Here is a 25,597-nt window from a genome sequence, read left to right on the forward strand (position 1 = left end):
CCATCCTGATAATGGGAGTGTGGCAGGATGGTTGGCGGCGTGGAAGAATCGATTCCACGTGATGTCTCTGCCTTGCCCTGCAGGTATGTGATCTGCAAAGGACTGAAGCTGGGGATCGACGACGTGCGGGACTACCTCTTCACGGTGAACATCAGGCTGAACCAGCTGCGCGGCTCCGATGTGGACGTCAACCTCGTCGTGCCACTGAACGTCATCAAAGGCGACCAGGATTTCTGTGATTACATCGTCCGGTCCAACGAAAAGTGAGTGCTCCTGGGCAACGGAGGCTGCTGCCTGGAGAGAAGGTTAACCAGCATGGCTTTCAGTTGTAGCTTCTTGCACTCTTGGAGGTACTTGTTGATGCTGCTACACGGCTCTGCGTTTGATTCCTGAGAGGCTTATAGCAGAGCAGAGGAACCCTGTGCAGAGATAAGTGCTGTATATTGTTAGTGACTCTTTGGCCTCAAAGTACTGTACTGTGTAGAAGAGACAGGAGGCTACTGCCTCCTTCTTTCCAGTGGCCTTCCTGTCACTTTGAATCATGTTGGTGGTGATCTGTTGCTGCTCTAAGGATAAGACTGGCTTCCTCCTGTTGTCTCAGCACTCTTCCTTGTTTTGGACAGTAGAACAAACTTGATGGTGATTAACTTACTCCCTGACTGAAAATTGTCTTCTCTTCCAGCCACTGCAGAGTTCAGATAAAGGCACTAGCGAAAATTCGTGCCTTTGTCCAAGACACGTGAGTATATTCCTCTGGCTTTCAGCAGAGATTGAATTAACCTACTGTAAATGAATTGCTTTGCTGCCCTCTAATGTGTTCTTGATTTCAGCTGGTACTTGGCCTGGCCTTTGGAGCCAGGAAAGTGACTAGTGCTTTTACCTAGCTCAGTTTTTGTCTCTAGCTTGAGTTACTGGCAGAAACGCGTGGGTGGCAGGAGGAGTCCTGAAAGTTATAGTGCTTTTAGGTAGCTCAGTTTATGTCTCTGGCTTGAGTTACTGGCAGAAACGTGTGGGTGGCAGGAGGAGTCCTGAAAGTTGATGGCCCATTATCACCCTTGTTGAGAAGGCCTCCATGTGTTGTCTGATTTCTGATAACTGTACATTATCTATATGAAGGCCTGCTTCTTAGCAGGAGTGTTAGCAGGAAAATAACTTGCAGCTGGTATGTTCAGTTCTACAGTAACCATCTAGGTTGCGTGTGGTTCATAGCCCTTAATTTTCCAAGGGCAATTCAGAGCATTTAAATTTCATACCTAGAATTACCTAAAGCTTATGGCATGAAATTCTTGGGTAAAACTGAGCCATGGTGTTGTACAGCTGTTTCCCTGGCATGACTTTTCTCTTCAGATGTCATTCAGAGATAATACCTGGTAGAAAGTGGAGTGAGCCTGGTAGCTGGGAATTATCTCAGAGTTAATCCTAAGATTTAGACTGTTTTTTGTGTGGCCTTCTGCAGGTCTTCATTGCTATTTGTACATAGGGCTACAGCTCTTGTACCCAGCTCTTGGAGAGTAGCATAAGTTCATACTGATACACAACTTTTTGAAAATATTGGTGCCCAGTGGGACTTTCATGGGATGGAGTGGTGGCTGCTCATCAGTAGTGCAGACCATGGAACAAAGCTAAGCACTGGGATGGGAGGTGGGTGGAAGGTGGGGAGGGAAGGCAGCATCCTCTTTTGTGTAGTCTGTTGATGAACAGTGTGTGTTTATCATTGACAAACCAGACCTTGAAAGATCTTTTTTAAGATCTTTCTTGGAAAGAAAGTAAGTTTTACAGGGCTGGTATGTGTGATGCTGCAAGAGCGAGGAGGTTTCACTGTCTGCTGTCTCCTTCTAGGACGCTGATTGAGCCGCGGCAGGCTGAAATCCGAAAGGAGTGTCTCCAGCTGTGGGGGGTAAGTAAGCTGCCAAGCAGGGAGGTTCTTAATGTGTCTTTGCTGTGGTGAAACAAGAATGGAGCTGCTGCAGTTCAGGTAGGACTTTCTAGCCAGAGGTTTAGCGTGTTGTGGGGAAGTCAGAGACCGTTTCAAGCTATTTATGTAGGCGAACGGGATGTTTCTGATTTGTTGTATGTGTGGCTTAACTGAGCAGGCTGCTTTGCTGCAGCTGAGAATACTTCATCATGCACAGAGTGAACTCAGCACCTAGTTCCCAAGCTGCAGAGCTCTCCAAAAGGTCTCGTTTTGTGAGTGTGCAGTTTCTGTTCCTGAGACTTTGCCCACAGTGGAGCCATGGATGCGGCAGTCAGTTTGACAGCCTGTGTGTTTTAGATTAAACAGTATTTCATGAAAACATGCCTAAAGTCAAAGATTTAACCTGAAACTTTCTGAAGTTGCCTATTGTTTCCTGTGAGATGTGTTATGCCTCCATTAAATTTGCAAAACACATACACCTTTTATTTGCCAGATGACCTCTCCAGCAAGTGGAATCCCAAGGGAGCAGGGGTTTCTGGGGACAGGATATTCTGTCATGTATTGAAACCAGAAAGGTTCCTATGAACATGCCAGGAAATATCACTCATTATCAATTGTTTGGATGTGTTTTCAGATTCCTGATAAGGCTCGTATTGCTCCTTCATCTTCAGATCCCAAGACCAAGTTCTTTGAGCTGATACAGGTGAGATGTTACCCAGAAGCTTGTTCTGAGTCCCTTCATACACATAGAACTTTTCCTCATAGGAACTGTGAGATAAAGAAGCTAGTCCAGGATCATTGTTTCATGTACAAGTTGCATTTACCTACCTGTTGATATCTTGTGTCTAATTTGACTTTTCCATACTTTGCCACCTAGGGCACAGATATTGATACTTTCAGTTACAAACCCACTCCTCTGAATTCCACTACTCTGGAGAAGATTCGTCAAGTGTTAGATTACCGGTGTATGGTGTCTGGGAGTGAGCAGAAGTTCCTCTTGGGGCTAGGGGTAAGTGCTGACAAACAGTCCAGGAGTTTTGCTGGTTCATTTTGATGCCAGTGTTCTGCCTTGCAGTTTCATCCTGTCCTGCATCCTCAAAGGCTGGAAAGGATCCCCATCAGCAGTCCCTGAGACTGCTACTCATTTTGTTTCCTCTGACTTCACTGCTTTTCACACTAATTAACCCTGTTCTTGAAAGCACAGCCTATGCAGAGACCTGTACTCTTCTGTTGCTTCTCATTATCTTCACTGTCCTTTTAAAAGTGTTCTATTTCTGGTTCTTTATGTGGGTATGAAAAATCACTGGCAGATTAGAGTCAATGTTTTTGTTCCTTTGCTGTAGAGATTAAGGTTCTTCCTTAAACTTCTGACAAAGAAACTGTCTGCAACAGCCTAGGACAGAAGGATTCTCTGAGGGCTGCTCCACAGTTAGTCAGAGGTCTCTCCTCCACCCGTGTTGTATTGAAGCTTTGGCTGAATCTGACTCTGCTTTCTACACACAGAAATCACAGATCTACACCTGGGATGGTCGCCAATCGGATCGCTGGACAAAGCTGGATTTGAAAACTGAGCTGCCACGAGATACACTTCTCTCTGTGGAGATTGTTCATGAGCTGAAAGGAGAGGTAGGAGGCTATTCTTTCCCTTACCAAGTGGCTGCAAATATAATGAGCAGTTTCACCTATTCTTTGTAAGATACTGCAGAATAAATGCTCCATCTGTTCCAGGTGCAAGGGGTTTTTTTGTATATAGTCTTTAGAGAAACTATTTTGGATTAATTTCCTTCTTTCTGTCCAGTGCTACAGATATGAGCTTTTAACATTATTTTGAAAACACTTTGGACCTGACATGTTCCTATGTACAGCAGCAGCAGACATTGCCAATGTAACTTAATGTGGCTCTGTGGGCATGGAACTGCTGAGCAGTGATCACAGCCCTTTGGGAAAAACTCCTCATGGTGTATTCACAGTGTAGGGTCTCTGGGATCTGGGAGATTTCCTGTCCTCTGGCACCTCGGATGAGGATGGTGTAGTGTGCTGGGCTTTGTGCTGTGGTACCTGATGAGGCACAGAGAGCTGGTGAGGGCAGCTGTGGTCCTGGCCTCTCCTTCCCCTGAGACAGAACTTGGGTGGCTGAGAGACGCCAGTTCTCGGAGGGTGACATGTTACTGTGCAGTGGGCAGCAGGGAATTTGTGTGCTTTCCTTCTAAAAGAGAGTGATGTCCTGTCACAGAATAGGCTGTAAATCAAAAGCTGAAATAGGAATGGTCTGAGCAGTAACTCTGTGTTGCCCTCCCTAGGGGAAAGCCCAGCGAAAAATCAGTGCCATCCACATCCTTGATGTCTTGGTGCTGAATGGCAACGACGTTCGAAAGCAGCACTTCAACCAGAGGTATGTAGGCTCTGCAGAAGCTGCTTCTTTCTTGTATGGGTGTAGGAGTGACTGGGAAACAGCACTCACATTAAAAGCAGAACACTGAGCATGGGGAGGCAAGTGCACTCAGCTGAAACGCTGCTATAAAGATGAACTGTGAATGAACCTGATGTGAAGTGAAGCTCAGACAGACTTTTCTGGGATCTGGGAGATTTCCTGTCCTCTGGCACCTCGGATGAGGATGGTGTAGTGTGCTGGGCTTTGTGCTGTGGTACCTGATGAGGCACAGAGAGCTGGTGAGGGCAGCTGTGGTCCTGGCCTCTCCTTCCCCTGAGACAGAACTTGGGTGGCTGAGAGACGCCAGTTCTCGGAGGGTGACATGTTACTGTGCAGTGGGCAGCAGGGAATTTGTGTGCTTCTAACACCTGGAAAGGTGCTTTCTTTCTAAAAGAGAGTGATGTCCTGTCACAAAACAGGCTGTAAATCAAAAGCTGAAATAGGAATGGTCTGAGCAGTAACTCTGTGTTGCCCTCCCTAGGGGAAAGCCCAGCGAAAAATCAGTGCCATCCACATCCTTGATGTCTTGGTGCTGAATGGCAACGACGTTCGAAAGCAGCACTTCAACCAGAGGTATGTAGGCTCTGCAGAAGCTGCTTCTTTCTTGTATGGGTGTAGGAGTGACTGGGAAACAGCACTCACATTAAAAGCAGAACACTGAGCATGGGGAGGCAAGTGCACTCAGCTGAAACGCTGCTATAAAGATGAACTGTGAATGAACCTGATGTGAAGTGAAGCTCAGACAGACTTTTCCAACAGTACCATCTCTGTGTTTGAGGGCAGGTCTGGCTCCTTGTGCCTGGCTCACTCCACACTACACACTCTGGGTAAAGAGCATTCTGGGAATATGCAGGAGCACAGCTGACTGAGGGACAAGGAACAAGTCCCTCTGCTTCCTTCCTCAGGGGCATGATGTCTCTGCTAGTCCTACTTTCCTACTAATATCTCTGTGTGTTAGCATCATGTGGGCTTGAAGAGGAAGCTATGGAGACCCTTTCCTAATGCATAATAGCCAGTATCACTGGGCATGGAACTGGGATGGCAGGGTAAAAGAAGTCTTGCTTTGTACCCATCTGGGTAGCAGTGGAGGCAGTCTGCATATACTGAATCTCTAATCAGTTAATTCTGCTGAAACTGTTACCTACCTGCTGTGCCAAAGATCTCACTAAACTGCTGGATTCTCTTCATGTTTTCATTTAGGATTCAGCTGGCAGAGAAGTTTGTCAAAGCTGTTTCTAAACCTAGCCGGCCAGATATGAACCCCATCCGGTGAGTGACGACTCCTTCCCTCAGCCTGGCATGCCTTGGTGTCACTGTGTTGGAGGGTGAAGATATGGACATGAAGGAGAGTTAAATTTCAATCTGAAATTCACTGTTCTGTTATGTTCAATGGAAAGAGGCTAAAAGCCTTTTTAAATATTTAAGATAGCAGTTGACAGTGCACGAGTTGTACCCTCCTTTCACATATCAGGCAGTGCTGTTTTCATCATGGGTGGACTGGCTGGTGTTGGTTTCAGATACATGCTATAGTAGGTCTAGCACCCAGTTAGCTTGACCATTGCAGAGACTTCTTTGTCCTTGTCTGCCCTGAAGGATCAGCAGTGGTACAGAGATGCCAGCTGTTAGTAGGTGAATGCAGTGCTGACCAGCAGTTACAGTCTCCAAGCGGTTAGGCTGAGGAGAGAAGGCTTTAGTTACAATCCCAAGAAAGTTCCTGATAAAAGGCTTCATCTTTGGCTGACTGGACCTTCTATTTCATGAATTCTGCTGTGGTGGACATAAGAGCATCATTGTGCTGGGTATCAGATGGGCATTATGGACAAAATTTCTGGTTCAGAAGCTAGAAGTGCTGTGATACTGTGGGAGAAGCTGGAGGAAGGGAAGGAGGATGTTCTCCTTGGTGGCTTAATGAAAGATAACGAGTGGGATCTCAGTTAAACTCAAGACAAAGAGTTGCAATAACAGGAGGAGCAAAAAAACATTGGGGAGGGCTGAAAGTGAAGTGAGGAGAGCTGTAGGAATGGGTTGTAGAGGGGTCCTTTGCTGCTCTTGTGAAAAGGTGTTCAAACTGTCCTCTTGCAGCCTGATGCGTGTAGCAGTGTGTGGGAAACAGGTGGTTGGCCTGTCAGATCAGAGGCAGTGCTTTTCAAACTTTCCCATTGTCTTTCTGTGTCTCAGAACAACAAAAGCAAAAGCAGTTTGACATAGCCATAACAATGATGACTCCATCTTTACTGATTTAAAAGGGAAGGGAAAAAACCCTGTTTTTACCTTAGGGTAACTAATGAGTTTATGGTGTCCCTAAGGAAAAAGACAGCGAAGATCAGGCAGTTCAGTTTTACTGTGAGGCCAGAACCTGCCTGGTGCTGACCTTGCTGAACTCACCTCATGGGAGAACAACTGCACCCGACTTTCATTGTTCTTCCTCTTCTGCATGCTCAGCCTGAGGTGAAAATGCACAGCTTCCTTAGCAGCGAGGAGACTCTCCTGTATGCTGCTTACTGCAACCCAGCCATGAGACTGTGGGCGTCAGGTTTTCTCAAGCCAGGAGAAATAAGGCCCTGGAGCATATGATTGAGGAGTAGGGTGAACCTCAGTCATGCCTGACCACCTCATGCTGTACAAAATGAACTGTTTGACTTTTCCCTGTAGCTGGGATGGAAAAAAAGGGCAGTTCAAATTTTTTTTTTAATTCTATTTTTGTTTTTTTTTCCCCCCAGAGTGAAGGAAGTGTACAGATTGGAGGAAATGGAGAAGATTTTTGTGAGGTAAGTGACCAGCACTTTGAGTTTATTGGCCACCAGTGCACAGGAGTGGCAGGTATGCGCTGATCTGTGCTTGGGGAGTCCTGGAGAAAGAGCTGTTAGAACTCCTGCAGCTGGTGGCTGCTGTTCCTGAGGTGCAGCTGACTCTGAGCATTATCCTGCTGAGTGGTGATGCTGTAGGTGTGGCCAGTGCACTTCACAACAGCCAGAGCAGTAGCAGCACAGGAGTTTGCATGCTGAAGTGCCAGTGGCTTCCTGGTGGCTCGGAAGATTCAGTGTGTTCATACCTGAAATGGGAACCCCATTTGGATTAGGTGTGTAGGTCATCATAGATCCTTCATTGGAACATGATTTGCTATCTGATCTAGACAGCTCTGGCTGGTTTCTCTAGACATGTGTGGGGAGCCCAAAGGCTGAGTTCTTCAGGATGCGATGATTTTGTCCTGTCAGATGCAGTGCTGTCAGTTTTCACTGTGACACTCTGGAGAGGACCTACATGTGGCACATTGTGTGCAAGATGATGGAAGAAACAGGGAAGCCTTGTCACTGTCTTCTTTCATGTAGGTTAGAGATGAAAGTCATCAAGAGTTCAGGGGGAATCCCCCGACTGTCCTACACTGGCCGAGACGACCGGCACTTTGTGCCCACAGGACTCTACATCGTCCGGACTCTGAATGGTAGGGAGACTCACCACTCTTATTTAACATTTTTGTTGTATCTTCAAGTGGAAAGTATTGACCAGACTCACTCCTGTTGTAACTTGGTAAAATATTAATGGGAGTATTCCAATGGCTAGAGATTAACTGTTTGCATGTAATGAGGGTAGCTTAGATTTGGATAAGGTCTAGGGTATTTATATGATAGGTTTCTCTTGTTGCAGATTGATGAGCTGTTGGGTGTGAGTAATTCCATTTATTTACATGACTACTGACTTTCTTTTTTAACAAGATCATAATTTTTCATCAAGAAGATATTTTCCAGAATAATAATATATGGAAATGCCCTATTTGGAATGTCACCTTTTAAATGGAGGGAGAAGGTAGTTTTCTCAGTGAATAGAGAACAGTCTGGGAAGCAGGTCCTCTTGATGGAGGAAAGAGGAGTAAGAGAAGGATCACATATTCTTACAGATTCCTCCTCCCTGCTTGCACTGTATGTGTATTTATACTGTGCTTTTTTTCTCCTTTCCGTTTTCTATCTGATCTTTGTGGCTCTTCTGCAAGATCCATGGACAATGGCATACAGCAAAAACACCAAGAGGAAATTCTTTTTCAACAAGATGACCAAGCAAGCAACATACACCCTTCTTTTTGAAGCCATCGCACCCTTTCAGTGAGTACAAAGCAGAGCTGGGCTGAGGAAGGACAGCTGTGTGTGAGAGGGTGCATGTGCATGTCTGGGTTTTTGGAAGGGAGTTCAGCTGTGCTGTGTTCTTGCAGTTGTTTGCAGTGGAAACACAGCTCGGTCACCAGCAGGGTGTGCTGCAGAAGCTGGCACCTTCTCAGACGTTCAGGAAACTGCTGAGCTGGATTTGTAGATTTAGTAATTAATTGCTATCAGCAGCACACATCTCACAGCTTTGTTCCCCTGTCTGCAGTGGAGTCCAACTTACTGAACCTCCCTGCACAGAGGGAGATGGAAATTGAGCCCAGCAACTGTAATTTGCTGCATCTCTGTATTTTAAGATGCTTGATTGGAAACTGCTAATTTTAAAGCAAATCCCAGTTAATTTAGCCCAGGTTCTGGAATAAGCTGTAGGTAGCTGGGGGCTGTTTAAAGATAGAGTGAGAGAGAAAAGCAGCAGCTCCCTGGGAGAGAGGATGGAGTGGCTTGTCGTTGGACAGTCATTAAGACTGTGGACACTGAACCCCATCTCTAACTGTCGATAGAGTGCTAGGATAAGGCAAAAGTACAGCCAATCATGAGTCTGTGTGACACCTCAGGGCTCACAGGTAGAGATATTCTGTACACCCTGCCCTCAGGTAGTCTCAAGAGATGCCCTCCACCACCAGTACCCAGGACTGTGCCTCTGAGCGAGAGCTTGGTCTGAAATAGGGCTCCTGATTTTCTTGCTTTTGAGTCTCCTTGCCTACTTTGAAGCAGCGTTCTTAAGAATCCTTCAGCTTTCCATGAGCAGCTAAATGTAAGAACAGGCTTAAAAAGCAGAGGCACAGGATGCTTTTTCCTTCCATGTGCCAGGGTGGGGTTAGTTCTGCCTGTGCACTGTGAAGCAGGGCAGCGTGAAGCTGCACGAACAGCTGAGGAGGTGGAGGGAGCAGCTGCGTGGGCCTGCAGGAGAGACGTGTTGTGTTGTGGTTAGTGAGGACTAATGTGTCTGTAATTAGCCACTGACATGTGCTCCTGTCGCTGTGCTAGTACAGCTTTGTTAGAGCAGCAGCACTAGATAGGCCATGAATATTGTGTCAGGAATTGTACAGAACTAAAGGCTGCTGGGGCGGTGGTAATGAGCTGCTCTGTTTCCATTCTGGCTGGGACTGTGCTGAGCAGTGAGGGAGGGCTGTGCTTGAGGGATGGAGTGAGAGAGGGCATTGTAGGACCAGAGCTCTCAGCAGCCAAGTGGAGCTCGGTTATTTTGCAGCAGGGGAAGGAGGGGATGAATCTAGCTGCTTGTGTGCAGTGTGAAGAGCTGCTCATTTGCAAAGCTCCATAGGACAGCTGTTACTGGTTCTAGTAGGTTGTAGTGAGTAGATGGCTGCTGCTGCTGGCAGACTTTCTAATTTCTTCATTAAGGCCTTTCCATTGCCTGCAATGATAGTTTCATCCTTTCAAAAACTTGGGGGGGAAGCAGGTTTTTTTGCTAATGACCTCTCTCCAGAAAATACAGAACTGAGCTTCACTTCTTGAGTGAAGCTAGAATTAATGAGTTTGTTTCCATGGAAATGTCTTAGGCTTGGAAGTTGCTTCACCTTCAGGGGTTGTAGAGTTTGCAAGGTGAATGAATGCCCCGGTCTTCTTCTAAGGCATCCCCATCTGTGAGACAGAATCCCTCTGTGTGGCTCCCATTGCAAGAGCAGCTGTCTCTGTGGTGCACTTGGTGGCTGGGATGATGATGTTTTCCTTCCCCTCCCCTGCCAAACTGATCTTGCTCTCCTCTCTGCCCACAGCATCTGCCATTACAGCCGCCTCTTCTGGGAGTGGGGGGAAGGTGTCAAAGTGCACGACTCTCAGAAAAGGCAAGATCCAGAGAAGCTATCAAAAGAGGATGTCCTGTCTTTCATCCAAGCACACTGCCCCTAACCCTGCTCTCTTGAGGGGTGCACGAGAGGCTGAGCCCAGCCTGGATTCTTCAGGGACTGATGAAACTGGGGAGCCTCCACAACTTCTATCCTGGTCTTCTCCAGAGCCAGTCTCCTGGAGGTGATAGAACCAGGGGGTGGGATGCAGAAGGCACAGGATGAGGCTCTACTCTGGCAGTGTATATACGAGTACAGCCCAGGTAGCACCTCCTGCCAGAGTGCCCATGGGGACTCCTGGAGCCAAGGCCTGACGCTGTTTTGTCCTGACCTACTGCATGCATGAGGCCAAGGGGCTGGCAGCTTTCTTTGCTCCCGTTCAAGCATTCAGTGAGGTGGTGGAGCTCTGTGTGTGCCAGAACTCTCCAGGCTCATGCTTCCCTGGCAGTGTGGGAAGGATCAGGGCCATCTGGGTGGCAGAGCTGGGCAGCAGCACACAGAAGATGCGAAGTGGCCCTGCATCATTCCTGGCAGCTGTCTCCTCAGCCTTGTCAAAGGCCTACACTGCCCAGCAGAGGGTGTTAACTCCTTGGGAAATGCTGGCTTTGGGACGTGAGCATGTATTCTCACTGGTGGCTCCAACGTTTCTGCTTACCAAGGCACTTGGCTGGCCACTGGCAGTTCCTGTGTGATGATATCCTGTTGGAAAAAGGCCAGTGCAGGTGATGAGTAGAGTTCCTGGCGCAGATTTGATGTGCTTGGTGCCAGGGATGTCTCAGACCTCTAGAAGCTGCTGTGACAAGGATTTCGCCTCTCCAGGTCTGGGACTGATCCTGAGCCAGCAGCCTGGGCTTCATTTGTGAACGTGTCTGCCTCACGGTACTTCTGAGAGCGAGGTGCTTTCATTCCTCATACTGGATGCCACTACCCATTCTTCAGGGAGGAAAGAAGATGTGGTAGGGAAGACATAGGAAGGTCGGAATGCTGGAGGTCTTTGGAGGAAACGATGGTAACGTCTGACTTAGTTAAACCCAGGGCTTCAGTGAAGAGATGTCCTGATTTTGAGCATGCTGGTTAATTAGAAGAAATCCTGTCCCCTGACTGTGCCCACTGGAAAGGTTACCAGACTTTACTTTTTAAATATCAGAGTGAGCTTTGAAACCCACCATGTCTCATCTGGCCCTGAAACTGCATCAGGGGTGAAGGCACCGAGCTGTGATACTCTCAGCATGGCACTTGAGTGTCAACAGACTTCTCAATGCACTTCTGTGCTGGACTCAAAGTAGTCTTCTCTTGCATGTTTTACCTTCACTCTGGCTTCCATGGCACTTTTGCCAGGTCTTCCACATTAATCAGAAGATAACACACAGTTGACTGCTTTTGGCCATGCAGCAAAATTGCCCTCTTTCATTGTTTTTTCCTTTGTTTTTCTTTTTTTTTCCTTTTTTTTTTTTCTGTTCATGCTTTGTTTTTAAACACAGATTGGCAGTAGGGAGGAAACTGATTTAGGGGTTGTCTGAACTGTGCCTTAAAGAAAGCTATAGTTCTAGAATCTATAGTTGTTTAGATTCTTGCTTGTGTCTCTCCACGCCCATGTGTATGATTTGAACTAGCTTTATGTAGCAAGACACGGAAATTTTTGCCTGTAGGTGTGTAGGTGCACCCCACCTGAAGAAGCCAGAACAAGGATGGCATGTTGTAGAAGTCCCACCTCCACCCTCTGAGGCCCAGCATTGCGTGTAGGTTTTGTGCTCATTCTCAGCATGCAGCTGAATGTCATCCTACAGAGTAGGCTGTGATCTCTGATCTTGGGGCACTTCCATGTCTTCCCAGGAAAGTTGTCTCCATATAACCATGTATTAATTCTGTACAGTTTGCTACAAATGAACGTCAAGCTGCCATTCCTTGCACCAGAGAAAATGATGTGCAAGGAGGTTGATCACTGTGGAACCTAATCCCTGGCTAAAGGAGCAGCACAGAAGTTGGCATGGTGTGTTGGTCAATGGAAACTGCAGGAAGCAAAGCTCAGGAGTGGGTGGGAGGTGAGACTGCAAATAGGTAGCCCTGAATATTGTGCAGGGGAGCTATTCTGTTTCCTCCCAAGATCTGGCCAAAAGTGAAGTGTGTCAAAGCTACTTTTTCCACACTGGTGATTATTAGTCCCCAGAGGTAGGTCTGCCAAAGCAGTTGAGGGACAGCATGCTGTGAATGCATCCTCTTGCTGAGCAGTATGCCTGTTCTCCTCTCAAGCACTGGTAGAACATGTATGAAAGAAATGGTGTCCCTTCGTTCCCCAAAGGACAGGAGGCCTGGCACTGTAAGTTTTGTTTTGGCAAAGGCATTTCCATGAGGGATGAGGAATCTCTCCCTGTGGGCACTATAGAACCTCCCAACTGTGTGGTTTCCAGGCCTATGCACAGTCAGCTTTTTAAACCAACCAGTAGTTTGGGTTCTAGTGGTTGTTCACACTGCCCTGAGGCTGTTGTAATGCAGCAAAGTGTGCTGCTTCCTTTGCCAGGCTCCTTTGCTAAGTGGTGTGGCCTCCACAGGGCTTTGGACTCCTGTGGGCTGTCAGACAAGTGACTGAGAAGTACACTAAGGTGAGTGTAGGCCTCTGAAGAGACAAAAAAAATTGTTTAGCCTGCAGGCTAGCTTTTTTATTAACAGATACTTTGTTTACCTAGTTGCCTCCAGCTCCTGATTTTAATTTGCTTTTATTTTGACTTTTATTTTTGATGCACTGAACCTTGGTTCTGAATCCCCCTTCAAGAAGGCAAGCATGAGCCACCATGCTACTTGCTGCCCTGCTGCAGGGTAAATAAGGAGGGGTTATGCTGGAAAGAGGCGTGAGGAAGGCGTTGCTGAAGGGAACGTTTATGTACATTAATTGCACAATGTATTGTTATTAAGCTGTGGATCATTTTGTGTTGACTTCTCTGCTTTCACTGTCTCTGTTTCCAATACAGCCCCATTAGTTCACAACGGTGCTTGCTTCCTTTGCTTCCCACAAAATGCTGGCCAGCAGTGCATGTCAGCATGAGACAGAGAAATGCATCACACGTTCAGCATTCAAAGGCAGTCCCCTTTTAATGGCTGTCCTGGCAAGTCAGGGCATGCTCAGAGCTACCTTGTGTATGCCACTGGATCAGAGTAAGTGGGGACTCCAGAGGACAGTGTCCAGTGTTCCTACGTAGCATGCTGAGCTGCTTTTGCACTCAAAAGAAGCAAACACTCAAGTAGATGCCAGGCCATAACAGAGCAATGACCTGGTGTTGAGACCTCACTGACCCAGGGATGTTAAGTGCCTAACCAGCCTAAGGTCCTGTGGTCCAATGTGTGCCAGGGGAAGGGGGCAGGATGAGAACAAAGCAGTGGCTGAGAGGCATGTTGCAAAACAGGGAAAAACAGAAAGTCAGAAAGTTACAAGGAATGCTGATTTTATTTCAAGCCCTGTAGAGGCACTTCCATCCCTGGGAGCTGACAGTATATTTTCTTCTGCAACTGTTGATTCTCAGAGGCATGAAGTAGCTACCAAGCTCTGATGCACTGGAGAGGTAGGTAGATCTTCTCAAAGCCCAAGCAGTCAGATCTCAAATTGGATGCTACCTGCTTGCAGAAAAGAGATACTACCTCCCCTCTGGTTTTGTGGAGGTAGGATTCCTTTAGTCCTGCAAGTCAGTGTGGAGTCTTTGTTTAGCTCAGCTTTGGGAAGAGGTGGAGCCTTAAGGTCACAATGCCCAAGTTACCCTTTGATTCAAAGAGCTTGGTGTCCCTTCAGCTTATAGTTGAGTCACAGGAACTAAGAAGGTGGCATGCATTCTGACTGGGCTGGGCAGAGAGCACTCATCTGCAGCAACAGAGGTCCCCTTCAGAAGGGAGAAGGTATTGCCTTCCTGCATCACGCTGGACAGTCATGGGTCAAGCAGAGCTCAAGGTGGTGCTGTCTTACCCAATTTCCAACAGTAAGTGTGCTGTGATTTCTGGTTCGTCTCCTGTCCACCTCAATTCTCAGAGAAAAAGCTTCCCTACAATGAGGCTTGGGGAGGATAAACAAGAACAGCAATTTGAAATGCTGATCTTCACCCCTGGGGGAGGCACAGTGGTGAGAAGAGGAGGAGCTCCTTGCAGGAGTCACCTGGTCAGCAGGGAGAGTTCTTGAGTGCAGTCACAGGGCCCAGCAGGCGTAGATGAGGGCGATGAGCAGGCCCATGGCCACGGCGAGGGCGGCGTGCCTGCGGTTCTCCTTGCGAAGCGCCCTCAGTTCTTTCTCTGGGAAGGAAACAAGAGTTACCTGTGAAATGTTCTTCACAGTGCACCTGCACCTCCTTTCAAAACTCTTGAAAGCACAAGGCTACCTCGGCCAGGGGCAGCTCTTTTGGGATCAGCATGCAAAGCTGCTGATGGTAGGATGTGCTGAACAGGGAATGAACGAGCAGGAACCTTTCATTTGGCAGCTCTCATCCTGTCCATCTCTGTTCCTGTGCTTGGGAATGCTTCAGTGCCACACCAGTTCCTGTTTGCAAGTGACCTTGTTCTATGGCCTAACTAAGGACAGAATGGGTCATTAGAATAATGGCTTGTTCCCTAACAGAGGACAATGACAGAGGGTGGAGAGCTACCTCCAGTATCTTCTAGTCAGACATCTTCTAGTATCTTCTAGACAGCCAGGTACTTTTTCCTAGTACTTAAATTTAGTTAAATACAGCTCAGGCCATCTTTGAATACTGCAGAATCTGGGTTTCTTTGTGCCCCAGAAAGATCTGGGAACAGCATCAGAAAAGGATTCTGTTCCCAGAAAAGGCTGTGGAACACATCTGAGCCTGAACGTCATGTTCTGCAGCTTTATAGACACAGGTCACTCTCCCTGGCCCTGGTTTACAAAAAGAAACATGGCAGAATCTTGGTTTCTTTGTGCCCCAAAAAGATCTGGGAACAGAATCAGAAAAGGATTCTGTTCCCAGAACAGGAACAGAAAAGGCTGTGGAACAGATCTGAGCCTGAATGTCATGTTCTGCAGCTTTATAGACACAGGTCACTCTCCCTGGCCCTGGTTTACAAAAAGAAACATGTACAGAGAGGAAGGAAGTGGCCACCAAAATTAAGGAATGCTACTCATCTCTACCCTGTTCCCTTTACCAGTGAAGCCCAGTGTTGCTAGTTCTGTTTCACAAGACTCTGTTGGATGTCATAGACAAGAAGTGAGGCCTGCAGCATTATGCATGGCACGGCCAAACAGCAATCATTATTTTGCAGGGCAAGACTGGGCACAGACTGTCTCTAGAGCCAGGCTGCTCTTGCTGCTGAACTCAGCTGCAGGGACTGGCATGGTCACAGTGTTAGTGCACAGTTTGCACCAGCTGTCTGCAGTGGGAATGCTCTGGTTCTGCAGGTTCCCAAGGTGGTGGTGCTATCAAAAGAGGCTTTCAGCTGTTCTTTCTGCCCCCATTCTTCACATGGTAGAAGTATTTTTTTGCAACTACAGAGCAAACTGCTTGAGTCTGCAAGACTACAGAGGAGGTGGTAGGGGCAGGAGGTCACATAACCCTGAGCACAGCAGTGCCAGCTTAAACTCATGGAGCAATGCAGCTCGTGGCCTCAAGTGTATCAGCTGGAATAAGCAGAGATTTAATCAGAGGCCATGGCAATGGTCTTAAAAGACTGTGTGGACACATAGGGCCTGTTCTGTCCTAGGAGGAGCAGCCATCACCATTAGGCTGACTGCTGGTCAAAAGGTGGCAGTGATCCATCTCTAGTGGTAGGTGGGCCCTTGGGGAACAGCTTTGAGCCTGTTTAAAATAACTGTTAGTCTTCTGGAAACAGTCCTTTAATGTGAGTTAAAATTGCAGATTTGCTGGTCATACCCCAGCTTCCATCTCTCCAGGCCTAAGAGAACACAGCTGCAGAGTGCTGTCAAGCATTCAACATGCTGGTCCACACCAGGAGCCTGAAGACATGCTAAGCAGCATCCCCAGCAGAATGAAGGAGTGCCAAACGTGCAGTAGCTCAGAGGGACTCCCATTTTAACTGTCTACAGCAGGACTTGCAGCAAGAAGAGACCCTGGCCCTCTGGAACTGCAGGCAGCACACCAGTGTGAATCCCTGTGCTGGTGTGCTGAACAGCCCCAGGCACAGATGCAGTGAGACCCCTCCCCAGGGAAGGTGCACTTTGCTATGCTCCAGGCAGCACTTCCAGCTTGCTTAGCAAGTCTCTATTAATAGAAAGAAGAAAAAAAAGGGGAGCATTAAAAGCCACTCAAGTCAATTGTTGGTCTGTTGGCTCAGATTCTCTAAACACTGGTAATTTGGGTCATGAGAAGGGGAAATCTTTCCCCCCTCATTAGCTGGTGCTTATTTTTTTTCCCCTCTATGATAGCACAGCTTAAGCCAGAGGATCCAGACTCCTAATATGCCAGCTAGATTTCCCTCAGTCAAGCTCCCTTTGATTGAACTTAAATTCAAAGGCAGAAGTCAGAGGTGGCAGGAGCTTGAAGACAAAGCTAAGCTTCAGCACTGATCCCATCCAGCCCAGAGGGACCATTTTTAATGAAGCTCTTACCATAGTTGTCAGCTTTGGTCATTAGCAGGTTTCTCTCTCTCTCCAGCAACTTTCTGTAATGAGAAGAGGAGTTCATTACCAGCCAGGCACAACACAGCCTGTTTCTTTGCTTATCTGATAGAAGAGAGACTGTCCCACTGCTGGGGATACCTGCTCACAGAATGATCCCCTCACCCTTCACTGCGGAGAGGTGACAGTTTAGAAACCCCCACCTGTGCAAGAGCAGAGATGCCACAGTTTTAGATTGCTTTTTCCTTCCCCCAGGCTGTTCTGTATCTCTCACTGCATACAGCATCAGTGCACAGCAGCAGGCTAGGAAGGGGTCCAGGTGTCAGAGACCCACTCCATTCCCCTGGGAGGCATGAAGTTTTGCCACAGCTAAAGGATGGGGCAGGGTCCCTACAGACTCTGCAGGATCCTGTGCCTCCAGCACATCTGACTCAGTGCTGGAATGCTAATGCTTCTCACGGATTGAAGCTGAAATCCCTTTGTCAGAAGTATCCAATTTTCACAAATCGGTCAGCTCAGGAAGCAAACTGAATCTGAGCCCAGTAACAACCAGTTAAGCAGACTGAAGACTCAGGATAATAACACTGAAGAGTAAGCCAGGCCAACCCAGCTCTTCTCTTAAACTGCACAAGATGATTAATTAATATACAGTTTAAAATACAAAAGCAGAACAAACTGCCTGAAAGCAGCAGTGCTTCCATTACGGTAGCGAGGACGTGGTCGCTCCTTTCAGACTGTGTGCATATAAATAAACACCACTAACAAATTATCTCATGGTTCAGAGGAGGCTGTAACAGTTTGTAATTCCCCTTGGGGCAGAGCAAGAACCTGTAGGAGGAAGGAGATCCAAATCTATGTGTACAGCTAGTTAAGGGAGGGCAAGGAAGGGACGTCAGAGCAGCAGGAGAGGAGAGGCAACGTGGAGTGCAGCCAGGGAGAAGCAAGAAGATGGATTTACCAGCCTGACTGAGCTGCTACTTAGAAACTTGCCTCGTGAAGAGAGTCAAGGGAAGAGGCTTTAAGAATGAGACATGAAGAAACCATGACAACTGAACTTCAGAATGGGAAAGCAGAGCTCTCCTTGGAGTATTACTCACTGAATCAATAGTTTTGATCATGGCACCTTCCTCCAGGGTTCTTCGAATGGCCTGGATTAGGGCAACAGAATTCTATCTCCATAAAAACTGTAAAATTCAGAAGAGGCCTCAGGAGTCCCTATTCCTTATTCTTTGCTTTAGGCCCTATATTTCAGAGAGAAATCATACAGATATATTCCATCCTGTGAGTTTACCACAACTGTAGGTTTGGTTGTTGACCACATAAGTACCAGAGAAAGAATACAGGCAGTAAACATAACAAGAATTTAGGCCTAGAAAAGGACTGTTGAGAGGAGGAGCTGGGGAGAGGAGGGACAGGAGGAGGCTGGGCCCTTTCCAAATATGGATATAAAACCCCAGTAAAGAGGGAGGCACAGACAGTGAAAAGGAGAAACAAAGAAGTTAAAACTGAGGCTGGTAAGTATCAGGGTGTGGAGATGTCACCACTGCTAGGGTCATTTTGAGCTAGGTTTTCTAAGACAGTACGGTAGCACAGACATCAGGACCAAAAGGACCATTCTCTGGGCCTGTAACTGAGCTTCCCCACCTTTCTTGCTGGGAGGAGAGCAGTAGGATGCTGGTGACTGGAAGAATGTCCTCAAGCTGAGAGATTTGAGTATCAGCTGGGGGATCTAGGATGTATTGCTTCACACTCTGGAGAAAGAGCAGGTTCCACCTGTATCTGCTACAAAATCCAGGTCAAAGTCCTTGCTTGAGTCCCAGCTATAGAAACCTACAGTTGCCTCTTCTATGGCAGTGACAGATTTCAGAGGAACTCTCCCCCTCTTCCCTGTCCCAGGGAAAGCCAGTATGTCACAGCATCTCTATATCCAGACGTATTTGCAGCACGAGCACAGAGTAATTTCTGTAAGCCCCTTTTGCAATTGCATCCCAGCCTGGTTTGGCCCTCAGCAGTAGTTGCTACACACTGCCCTGACTGAATTTGGGCAGCTTTGGCAAGGCCTGAGTAGCAGTGTGCTGTGAACCTTTGCCAGACTCCGAGATGTTTCTGAGCAGGCCAGGAGCCAGCTCTGCAAATGAACTGTCTGGTTGTGGTGTAGGCTGGAGAGCGTGGCTGTCGGTAAGATAAAGTTCTCTCCATGTATCACTGAATTTCTCACCCTGGCAAGCTTCCCAAATAAGCTCCAAGCTGGAGGAAGAGAGTCTTGTCATGGGGAACGACACCTTCCCAGCCCTTCAAGAGGACATGCTCAGTACTACAGCAGGATAAGAGCCAGCTGAAGCACACGGCCAGAGCTTTGAAAGTAGGTGGTTATCAATACCTTCCTTCAGGGCTGAGCGTCTCCCTGCGCAGTTTAAGGTCCACCTCCTCCATGCTCTGTCTGCAACGTGCCAGCTTCTCCTCCAGTCCATCAATCTGAAACACACCACACCAGTCACTGTCATTTCCTCTCCCAGCTAATGCTGATCCATCCCCTCCCAGCTGGGAAGAGTTGCAGCTCAGCCACTGCACACCCTTCCTTCCCAAAGCAAGGGAGGTTTCTTTGCGTGTGGCTCCCCAAGCAAAGATGGGCTCTGAGGTGTCTTTATGCAATTAGAAGAGGATAAAAGGAGAGAGACTGGCCATGGTGAAAGCCTGAGGGACAAGGTCTGGTGTTAGTGCTGTGGATGGATGCAGAAGCTCCTGGGATGTGACTACAAAACACCCTCGGTGGTCTGGCTGGGTGAAGAGGGGACAAAGGGGAAACACTGAATACTGGCTGTGTCATTTACCCAACTACATCTACAACAGCAGGCTGCATGATATGTTCAAGGAAGGGAGCATTCACCACCACCTCCACACCTTCCACCTGCACAAAGTTCTGGCAGCAACACGTTCCCATGCAGAGAAAGACTGGTCATTTTGTGCCTCCTCGTCAGGTTTCCTAACACACACCCTCTCACTGGGTCTTCCTGGGGAGGGGAGTCATCGTGGGTAAGTACAAGAAAGCTGATTTACTTGTGTGCAAATGGTCTGCCAGGAGGGAATCCTACCATGGACAACAGTTCCCCAGGGAATCAATCCTCTTTTCTGCCTGGCAACCAGAGTGTAGACATCTTTAGGCAAACTGTCTTTCAGGCCTGCTTCCAGCAGAGAAACGGAAGGACTAATAGGATAATATGAACACAACATCCCAGACTGAAAGAAAATTACCTTAGTGCCCTGAGTGGTCAGTGGCTTCTCTCTTAGCACAACACTCCTGCTGTGTCTGGTTCTCCAAGCAAGGCCAAGGTCAGCTAGGTGGCTGGCAGCACAGCCCCTCTGTGATGGGAGCCTTCACAAACCAGAAGCTAAGAGGCAGCATGGTGCTGGGTAAAATACTGAGGTGGAATGGGACACCAGCTGCCTGGACATCAGCCTCAGGGGTGGCCCAGAGTACAAACACTCCCATAAACAGTGATATGGGAAACAAAAATCAAAGGTAGCAATCCCTAATTATTGCTGATGAGCTCAGGACAGAGCAGCAACCTCACGCTTTCTGCTCAGGAAAGGCAGGCAAGGGTTATAGACAAGCAGGATGGGAGAAGAGGCTTGAGGAGAAGGGAAGAAGGCTGCAAGAATGGATTCAGCTGGTCAGCTGAAGTCTCACTGCAAGGAGCCCAGCAGAGCCGGGGAGGGGGCCACATACAGCAAGGCTCAAATAAATCTTTGCATCTGATCAGGCAGCAATTCCAATGTCTCCTCGTTACTAGGCAACTCTGTCAGGGATGCTGAGATGCCAAGCTCCCCAGAGGCACCCACACACCTTCCCCTGAGCCCGAGGGGAGCACCCAGGCACAGCACCAGAGCACAGGGAATGGCACTCCTGTGCTTGCCAACGCTTGGGGCTGCCTGGATGGGGACACGGAGGTTTCTGAAGCACGCTAGCTGAAAATGCATGTGCCAAGGACAAAGATAATGGTCCTCCTCCATATCCAGCTGTGCCAGTTAAGAACGTTCACTCCAGCTGCTCATCACTCTCTGTCAGCCACTACAGCTCAGTCAGTGAGAGGCACTGTGCCAGCAAGCTTCAGGGCCAGCCAAGGGCTTCACCCCAGTCAGCTCTGACCATGCTTGTCAGCAAGGTAATCTAGTGGCAGAGTGCAGTAGAGTGGAGGTGGGGCCTCCATCCAGTCCAATTTAAGAACAATCACCTCCCTCACCAGTTCCTACCATTTGCAAATGACTGTGTCTCTGCCCCCTTGTCTGCTGGAAGCCCTCACACACACAAGAGCTACTTCAGCACGTGTTACCTGGCTCCTCCTTAGCCAGTAAACTTATTACACCAGCCCTTCTATGGAAACACGTTGTATTATTTAACATTATTTTTAAATTTAATGAGAGCTTTGGCTGGTCAGCTGCCAACCCCACCACTAGTAAATTATCCATGTCATTGTACTTCCTATCTTCTCCTCCAGTAGGGTTCCTTCCTCCTGCTCAGTTTGCAGTTGCTCTCACTAGGACATTCTCTTCTGTCATTTCATGAGATGTAACAAGAGGATATTCCACCTGACTCTGACAATGCTTTTACTTTCTGCTGACTAAAAATCTCCAGATTCCACATAATACTTTAAAAGTTTCAACTGGTTTTACTGCTCTTAAATCAAAACCAATGTCTGGATTCCCTGCTGGAGAGCAATAATTTGCTAATAAATGCATGCCCTAGAACTGCACCATCAGATTTGCTGAGCTGGGGGCACAAGGGACAGAAAATAATCATAAAAAAAAAAGCAAGGAAGGAGGAACAGATTACTGAATGAATGAAATATTTTTCTTCCAGAATCCCAGTATTTATTTTCTTCAGGCCAGTCTGGGGCACTAGGGGTGATAAGGAAGGACAGCAGTGAGGATTCCCAGATGTTATCCATTCACTGTGCCTCAGTTTCCTTACTTATAAGTTAGGACAATACTATCTGCCTCCTGGAGGTGGCTCCTTTAAAGAAGGAGCCTCAGACATTGACCCAAACCGTGGGCATAGCACTATCTTGATATGCCAGTGCCATTGCCTCACTTGGGATTTGGGATCTATTCCTGCAAGCTAAGAGTCTCTCAGCAGCTCAACCACCCAAGTAACTCTTCATTGCAGGGCAAAGGAAAGGGAGCAATAGAAAATAAGCACAGGGAGAAATGAGAGTAATGCCTGGGAATTACTGGAGAGTAATGCCTGGGAATTACTGATTACTCTCTGGCTGCTGAGGAAGCTCCTGGGGGGACAGCAGCCTGCAAAGCTGTAGCACAAGAGAACCTGTAGAGCTTTGGTGCAAGTCCCTGCAGCAGCTCTCCAGGAGAGCAACCCCAGAAGCAGATGCACACCTGAGCTTGTTGTGGATGGAAAGCTTTCCCTCCTAACTCATGAGGAGACTAGTTGGAGTATGCACCCAGATCTACTCAAAGCCTGCATGAAAACAGAGAGGCAAGCCCACTTAGCTGAACCATCACTGCACTTCACACTCCTTTTGGTGGGAATCTCCACACAGTAGCTTATACCTGGCAAAACCCTTTGCTCCTTCTGGCTCAACTTTCCATGAAGAGGCCCTTCTGGGATCAAGAGTAACATGCAGAAAGCTCTCAACTCATCAGGTTTGCACAGCCTGTAGCAGGAGCACAGGACTTCACTCACATCTTTAAGCAGTGTCAGTTAGAAAGGACAAGTGAAACAGATGCTTCACATCCAGGCAGCAGCTCGGGGCACACAGAGCTGCCCTTCTGCTCAAGAGCCACTCCACAAAGTCAAGTCCCAGCAGCTCTGGATGCTCACAGGGATCTAAGACCAGATGCCCCCCTTGCTCCACAAGGTATGACCAGGCATTGAGCCATTTTTTGTTGAATTCTGGCAAAACTGGCTTGCAATCTGAAGATGTTTTTAAAACCAGAGAGACCTGGAGCAGATTTCAATCCAAGCTAACTTACATGCCTATTACAGATCTCATTTATTGGTACCATCTTGGGCAGGGAGCCCGAAATGGCTCACATAAAGGCGGAGACAAAGAGAAAAAGAAGCAGCTTTGCTTACAGAGTTGAGCTGGATCCCTTTTAATACATTTTGTAATAAATTAATAAAAGCTTTTTTTCCAGCAGAAAGACTAAAAGTGCTTTTCAAGAACTGCCATCCACCCTCTGCTTTTATGAATTCCCTAATTAAGATACTGGCAAGGAGCCATATCACACATACGTCGACATCCAACAGCGTTAGGTAATGAGGTTTTCGTCTTCTGACCCTCATCAAGCAGATCAAAGCCAAGTAAAGAGGTGGGGGCAAAGGAAAAAACCCTTCCCCAAGCAGTCCTCTCTTGCCTTGTCGCCTGCCAGCACACTTGAGCTGTTCTTTTCACAGAAGAATTAGTGGTTCCTGCATCCACAGATTTGGCTGGGTTATTAAAATCAGTCCAGCAGAGATGAGTTTTGTTTAAATTCAAATGCTAGCTTGCAGTTCACAGACACTTCCATTTTCACCACGCTCTTGGAATCATTTTCCATGCTGGCAAATCGTTTTGCAGATGCTGTGCCCACTATGTGCTTGGAAATATTTACCTATATTTGGTTCCCTTGCAGTCATGTTTTTCAAGCTTAAAACGACCTGGTATGCTTAGTTGTTTCTTGCACACTTTTCCACACCTTTGATCATCCTTGTCACTCTCTCAAGCTCACTCTGTTTTCACTATTTTGCCATAAAACGGACCTGTCTTCCCAGTTTCTTTTTGCTGACAAGTTCCCTCAAAGTTCTGTGCAGCTCAGCACTGTCAATAGGGCTGCCTGTTGAAAGACCAGAGCCACATGAAAGGAGCAGTGGCACGAGTTTAAATCACAACTTTATGAAGACATTTATATCAGTTTAAAGCAGGTCATATCAATTACACCTGCAATTCGTAAGTGCAAGATAATCTGATAAGTGTCCATATAGAAAATTGCATTCATTTACAGTTAAACAAGCATGACTCTGCCTAGATTAGGCCTTTCAAAGCTAGCCATGCATCACATCGTATTAAGACTCATCTGGCAAGTTTCCTTTACTATCCTAACAGCTCAGAAGGTAATAATGAACCGAATAACAGTTTAAGTTATGAAATCAGCACTTTGTTTGTTATGCATTCTGACACCTGAAACACAGCCTTCTCAGCCCCTGGCTTTATAGGGTTTTGTTTTCCTCCTCCCTAACTTCTATTCAGTACCCTTTTCATTTCTGCAAGGGGGGGGGAGGGAGGGACTTTGCCTTTTAGTAGTATCTTTGCACTGAAAGCTCAAGTTTTCATCCATAATACACCAAAGAAGAACAGTTCTACAACAATTTCAAAAGTGGTGGGTTCTATCATGTCCACTTCTAAAAATAGCAATAATAATCTAAAGCTACCACAACCCCTCCAACACTTTGCAAGAATTTTCCATGGCAGCAAAATCAGTTTCTTTTCATTCTGTGACCACCAGGTCACTGACAGGCTCACCCTTTCTCTCCTCTTGTAAGGTAGACCATACCATCTTAACTCTTCTTGCCCGTCACATCTCAAACAACAAAAACCACCAAAAATTTGTTAGTTTGACTCTCCCTCTGCTAGGGTGACTGAAAAGAAGCTCGGACAGTAAGCACACTGCCTCCTGGATTCCCTTTGGTGGTTATATCTGGGTTAAAATGTCTGTTTCTCTAATGAAAGCCTAACTAGATGAAATAGACCAGAAAAGTACTATAACCTGAACTCCCTTTCCCATGGTAGGGCAGGACACTCACCTTTAGGTTACTGGGTGATGAAGCATATATGACAAGCCCCAAGTCCTTTCCCTGGCCTTTCCACCCTGACTATTGTGAGTTTTTTTTAATGCATATGTTCAGTTGAAAGACTTCAGGACAGAAAGGTGACCAGTGAGATTTGCTGGATCGATCCTGCTCCACCCTGGCTATCATGAGGGTTTTTTTTTATGCATATGTTCAGTTGAAAGACTTCAGGACAGAAAGGTGACCAGTGAGATTCGCTGGATCGATCCTGCCCCATTTCAGGCATTTGTCAGGAAGGTTCAGGCTTTTATGGTCTCCAAAGTATCCACAACCCACAGAGTTGAACTATAGCCTCTGCACTGCTTCCTCCAAGTCAGTCCAGACAGCACCGCTCAGAGCATGAGCCAGAATGAAGCAGCCTTCAGAGAGGCCTTAGCTAACATACCTCAGTTTAATACAAACATAAAGTTCAAACAAAGCTTACCAGCAGCCCTCCTGCCACGCAGGAGATTACGAAACACCCAAGCACGAAAATAAAAGGGCAGCTTTAGAAGGAAGGCACACCCTTAAAACGCAGGCTTTCCCCCTTCTCCCTCCCGTGACCTGCAGGCACCTCACATGCAGCTTTATTGCTGGGCTCCCCAAGGGCCACGGCCAGTGCCCAGCGTGCCGCTGGCTCTCACCACTGCACACACAGCCCAGGCCGCACACATCTACTAGCCAGGGGCCACCGCTTGCCACAGCACCCTCCGTGGCACACACGCACCGACTGCCCCTCACCAGGACTGAAGTGCACTAAACGCCACGGCCTGGACAGAGGCCTAGGCAGCGAGGGTCCCGCTCAGAGGAGGGCCCAGCACAAGCCACCCCGCCTCGCCCTCCTCCACTGCCGTCGCTCACTAAGATGGCAGCCAGGCCCCGTTCAGCGCGGTCGAAGCAGCATC

At 47.5% G+C, this 25,597-nt stretch overlaps 2 protein-coding genes across 2 annotated transcripts in view; one reads left to right on the top strand and one right to left on the bottom strand.

Moving 5' to 3' along the window:
- The window catches only part of CMTR1 (cap methyltransferase 1), a 23,539-nt gene extending 13,170 nt beyond the window's left edge, over positions 1-10,369 (top strand). Inside the window, 12 exon segments of the mRNA XM_008941302.1 lie at positions 84-263; positions 683-739; positions 1,840-1,897; positions 2,550-2,618; positions 2,793-2,924; positions 3,419-3,541; positions 4,216-4,307; positions 5,547-5,615; positions 7,067-7,114; positions 7,676-7,788; positions 8,335-8,443; positions 10,237-10,369. Of these exon segments, the coding sequence (XP_008939550.1) occupies positions 84-263; positions 683-739; positions 1,840-1,897; positions 2,550-2,618; positions 2,793-2,924; positions 3,419-3,541; positions 4,216-4,307; positions 5,547-5,615; positions 7,067-7,114; positions 7,676-7,788; positions 8,335-8,443; positions 10,237-10,369 (1,183 nt within the window).
- A 4,101-nt stretch (positions 10,370-14,470) lies between these two features.
- Positions 14,471-24,737, bottom strand: CCDC167 (coiled-coil domain containing 167; the record flags this gene model as incomplete). The annotated part of the gene is made up of 4 exons (XM_008941313.1): positions 14,471-14,574; positions 16,862-16,914; positions 19,251-19,345; positions 24,669-24,737. Coding segments are annotated over 4 exons (321 nt in total), but the record flags the coding sequence as incomplete, so codon positions are not given.
- Between the last annotated feature and the right edge of the window lie 860 nt (positions 24,738-25,597).

This window comes from Merops nubicus, unplaced genomic scaffold (genome assembly GCF_000691845.1).
Source record: "Merops nubicus isolate BGI_N331 unplaced genomic scaffold, ASM69184v1 scaffold10790, whole genome shotgun sequence".
In the NCBI taxonomy this organism is placed as follows: Eukaryota; Metazoa; Chordata; class Aves; order Coraciiformes; family Meropidae; genus Merops; species Merops nubicus.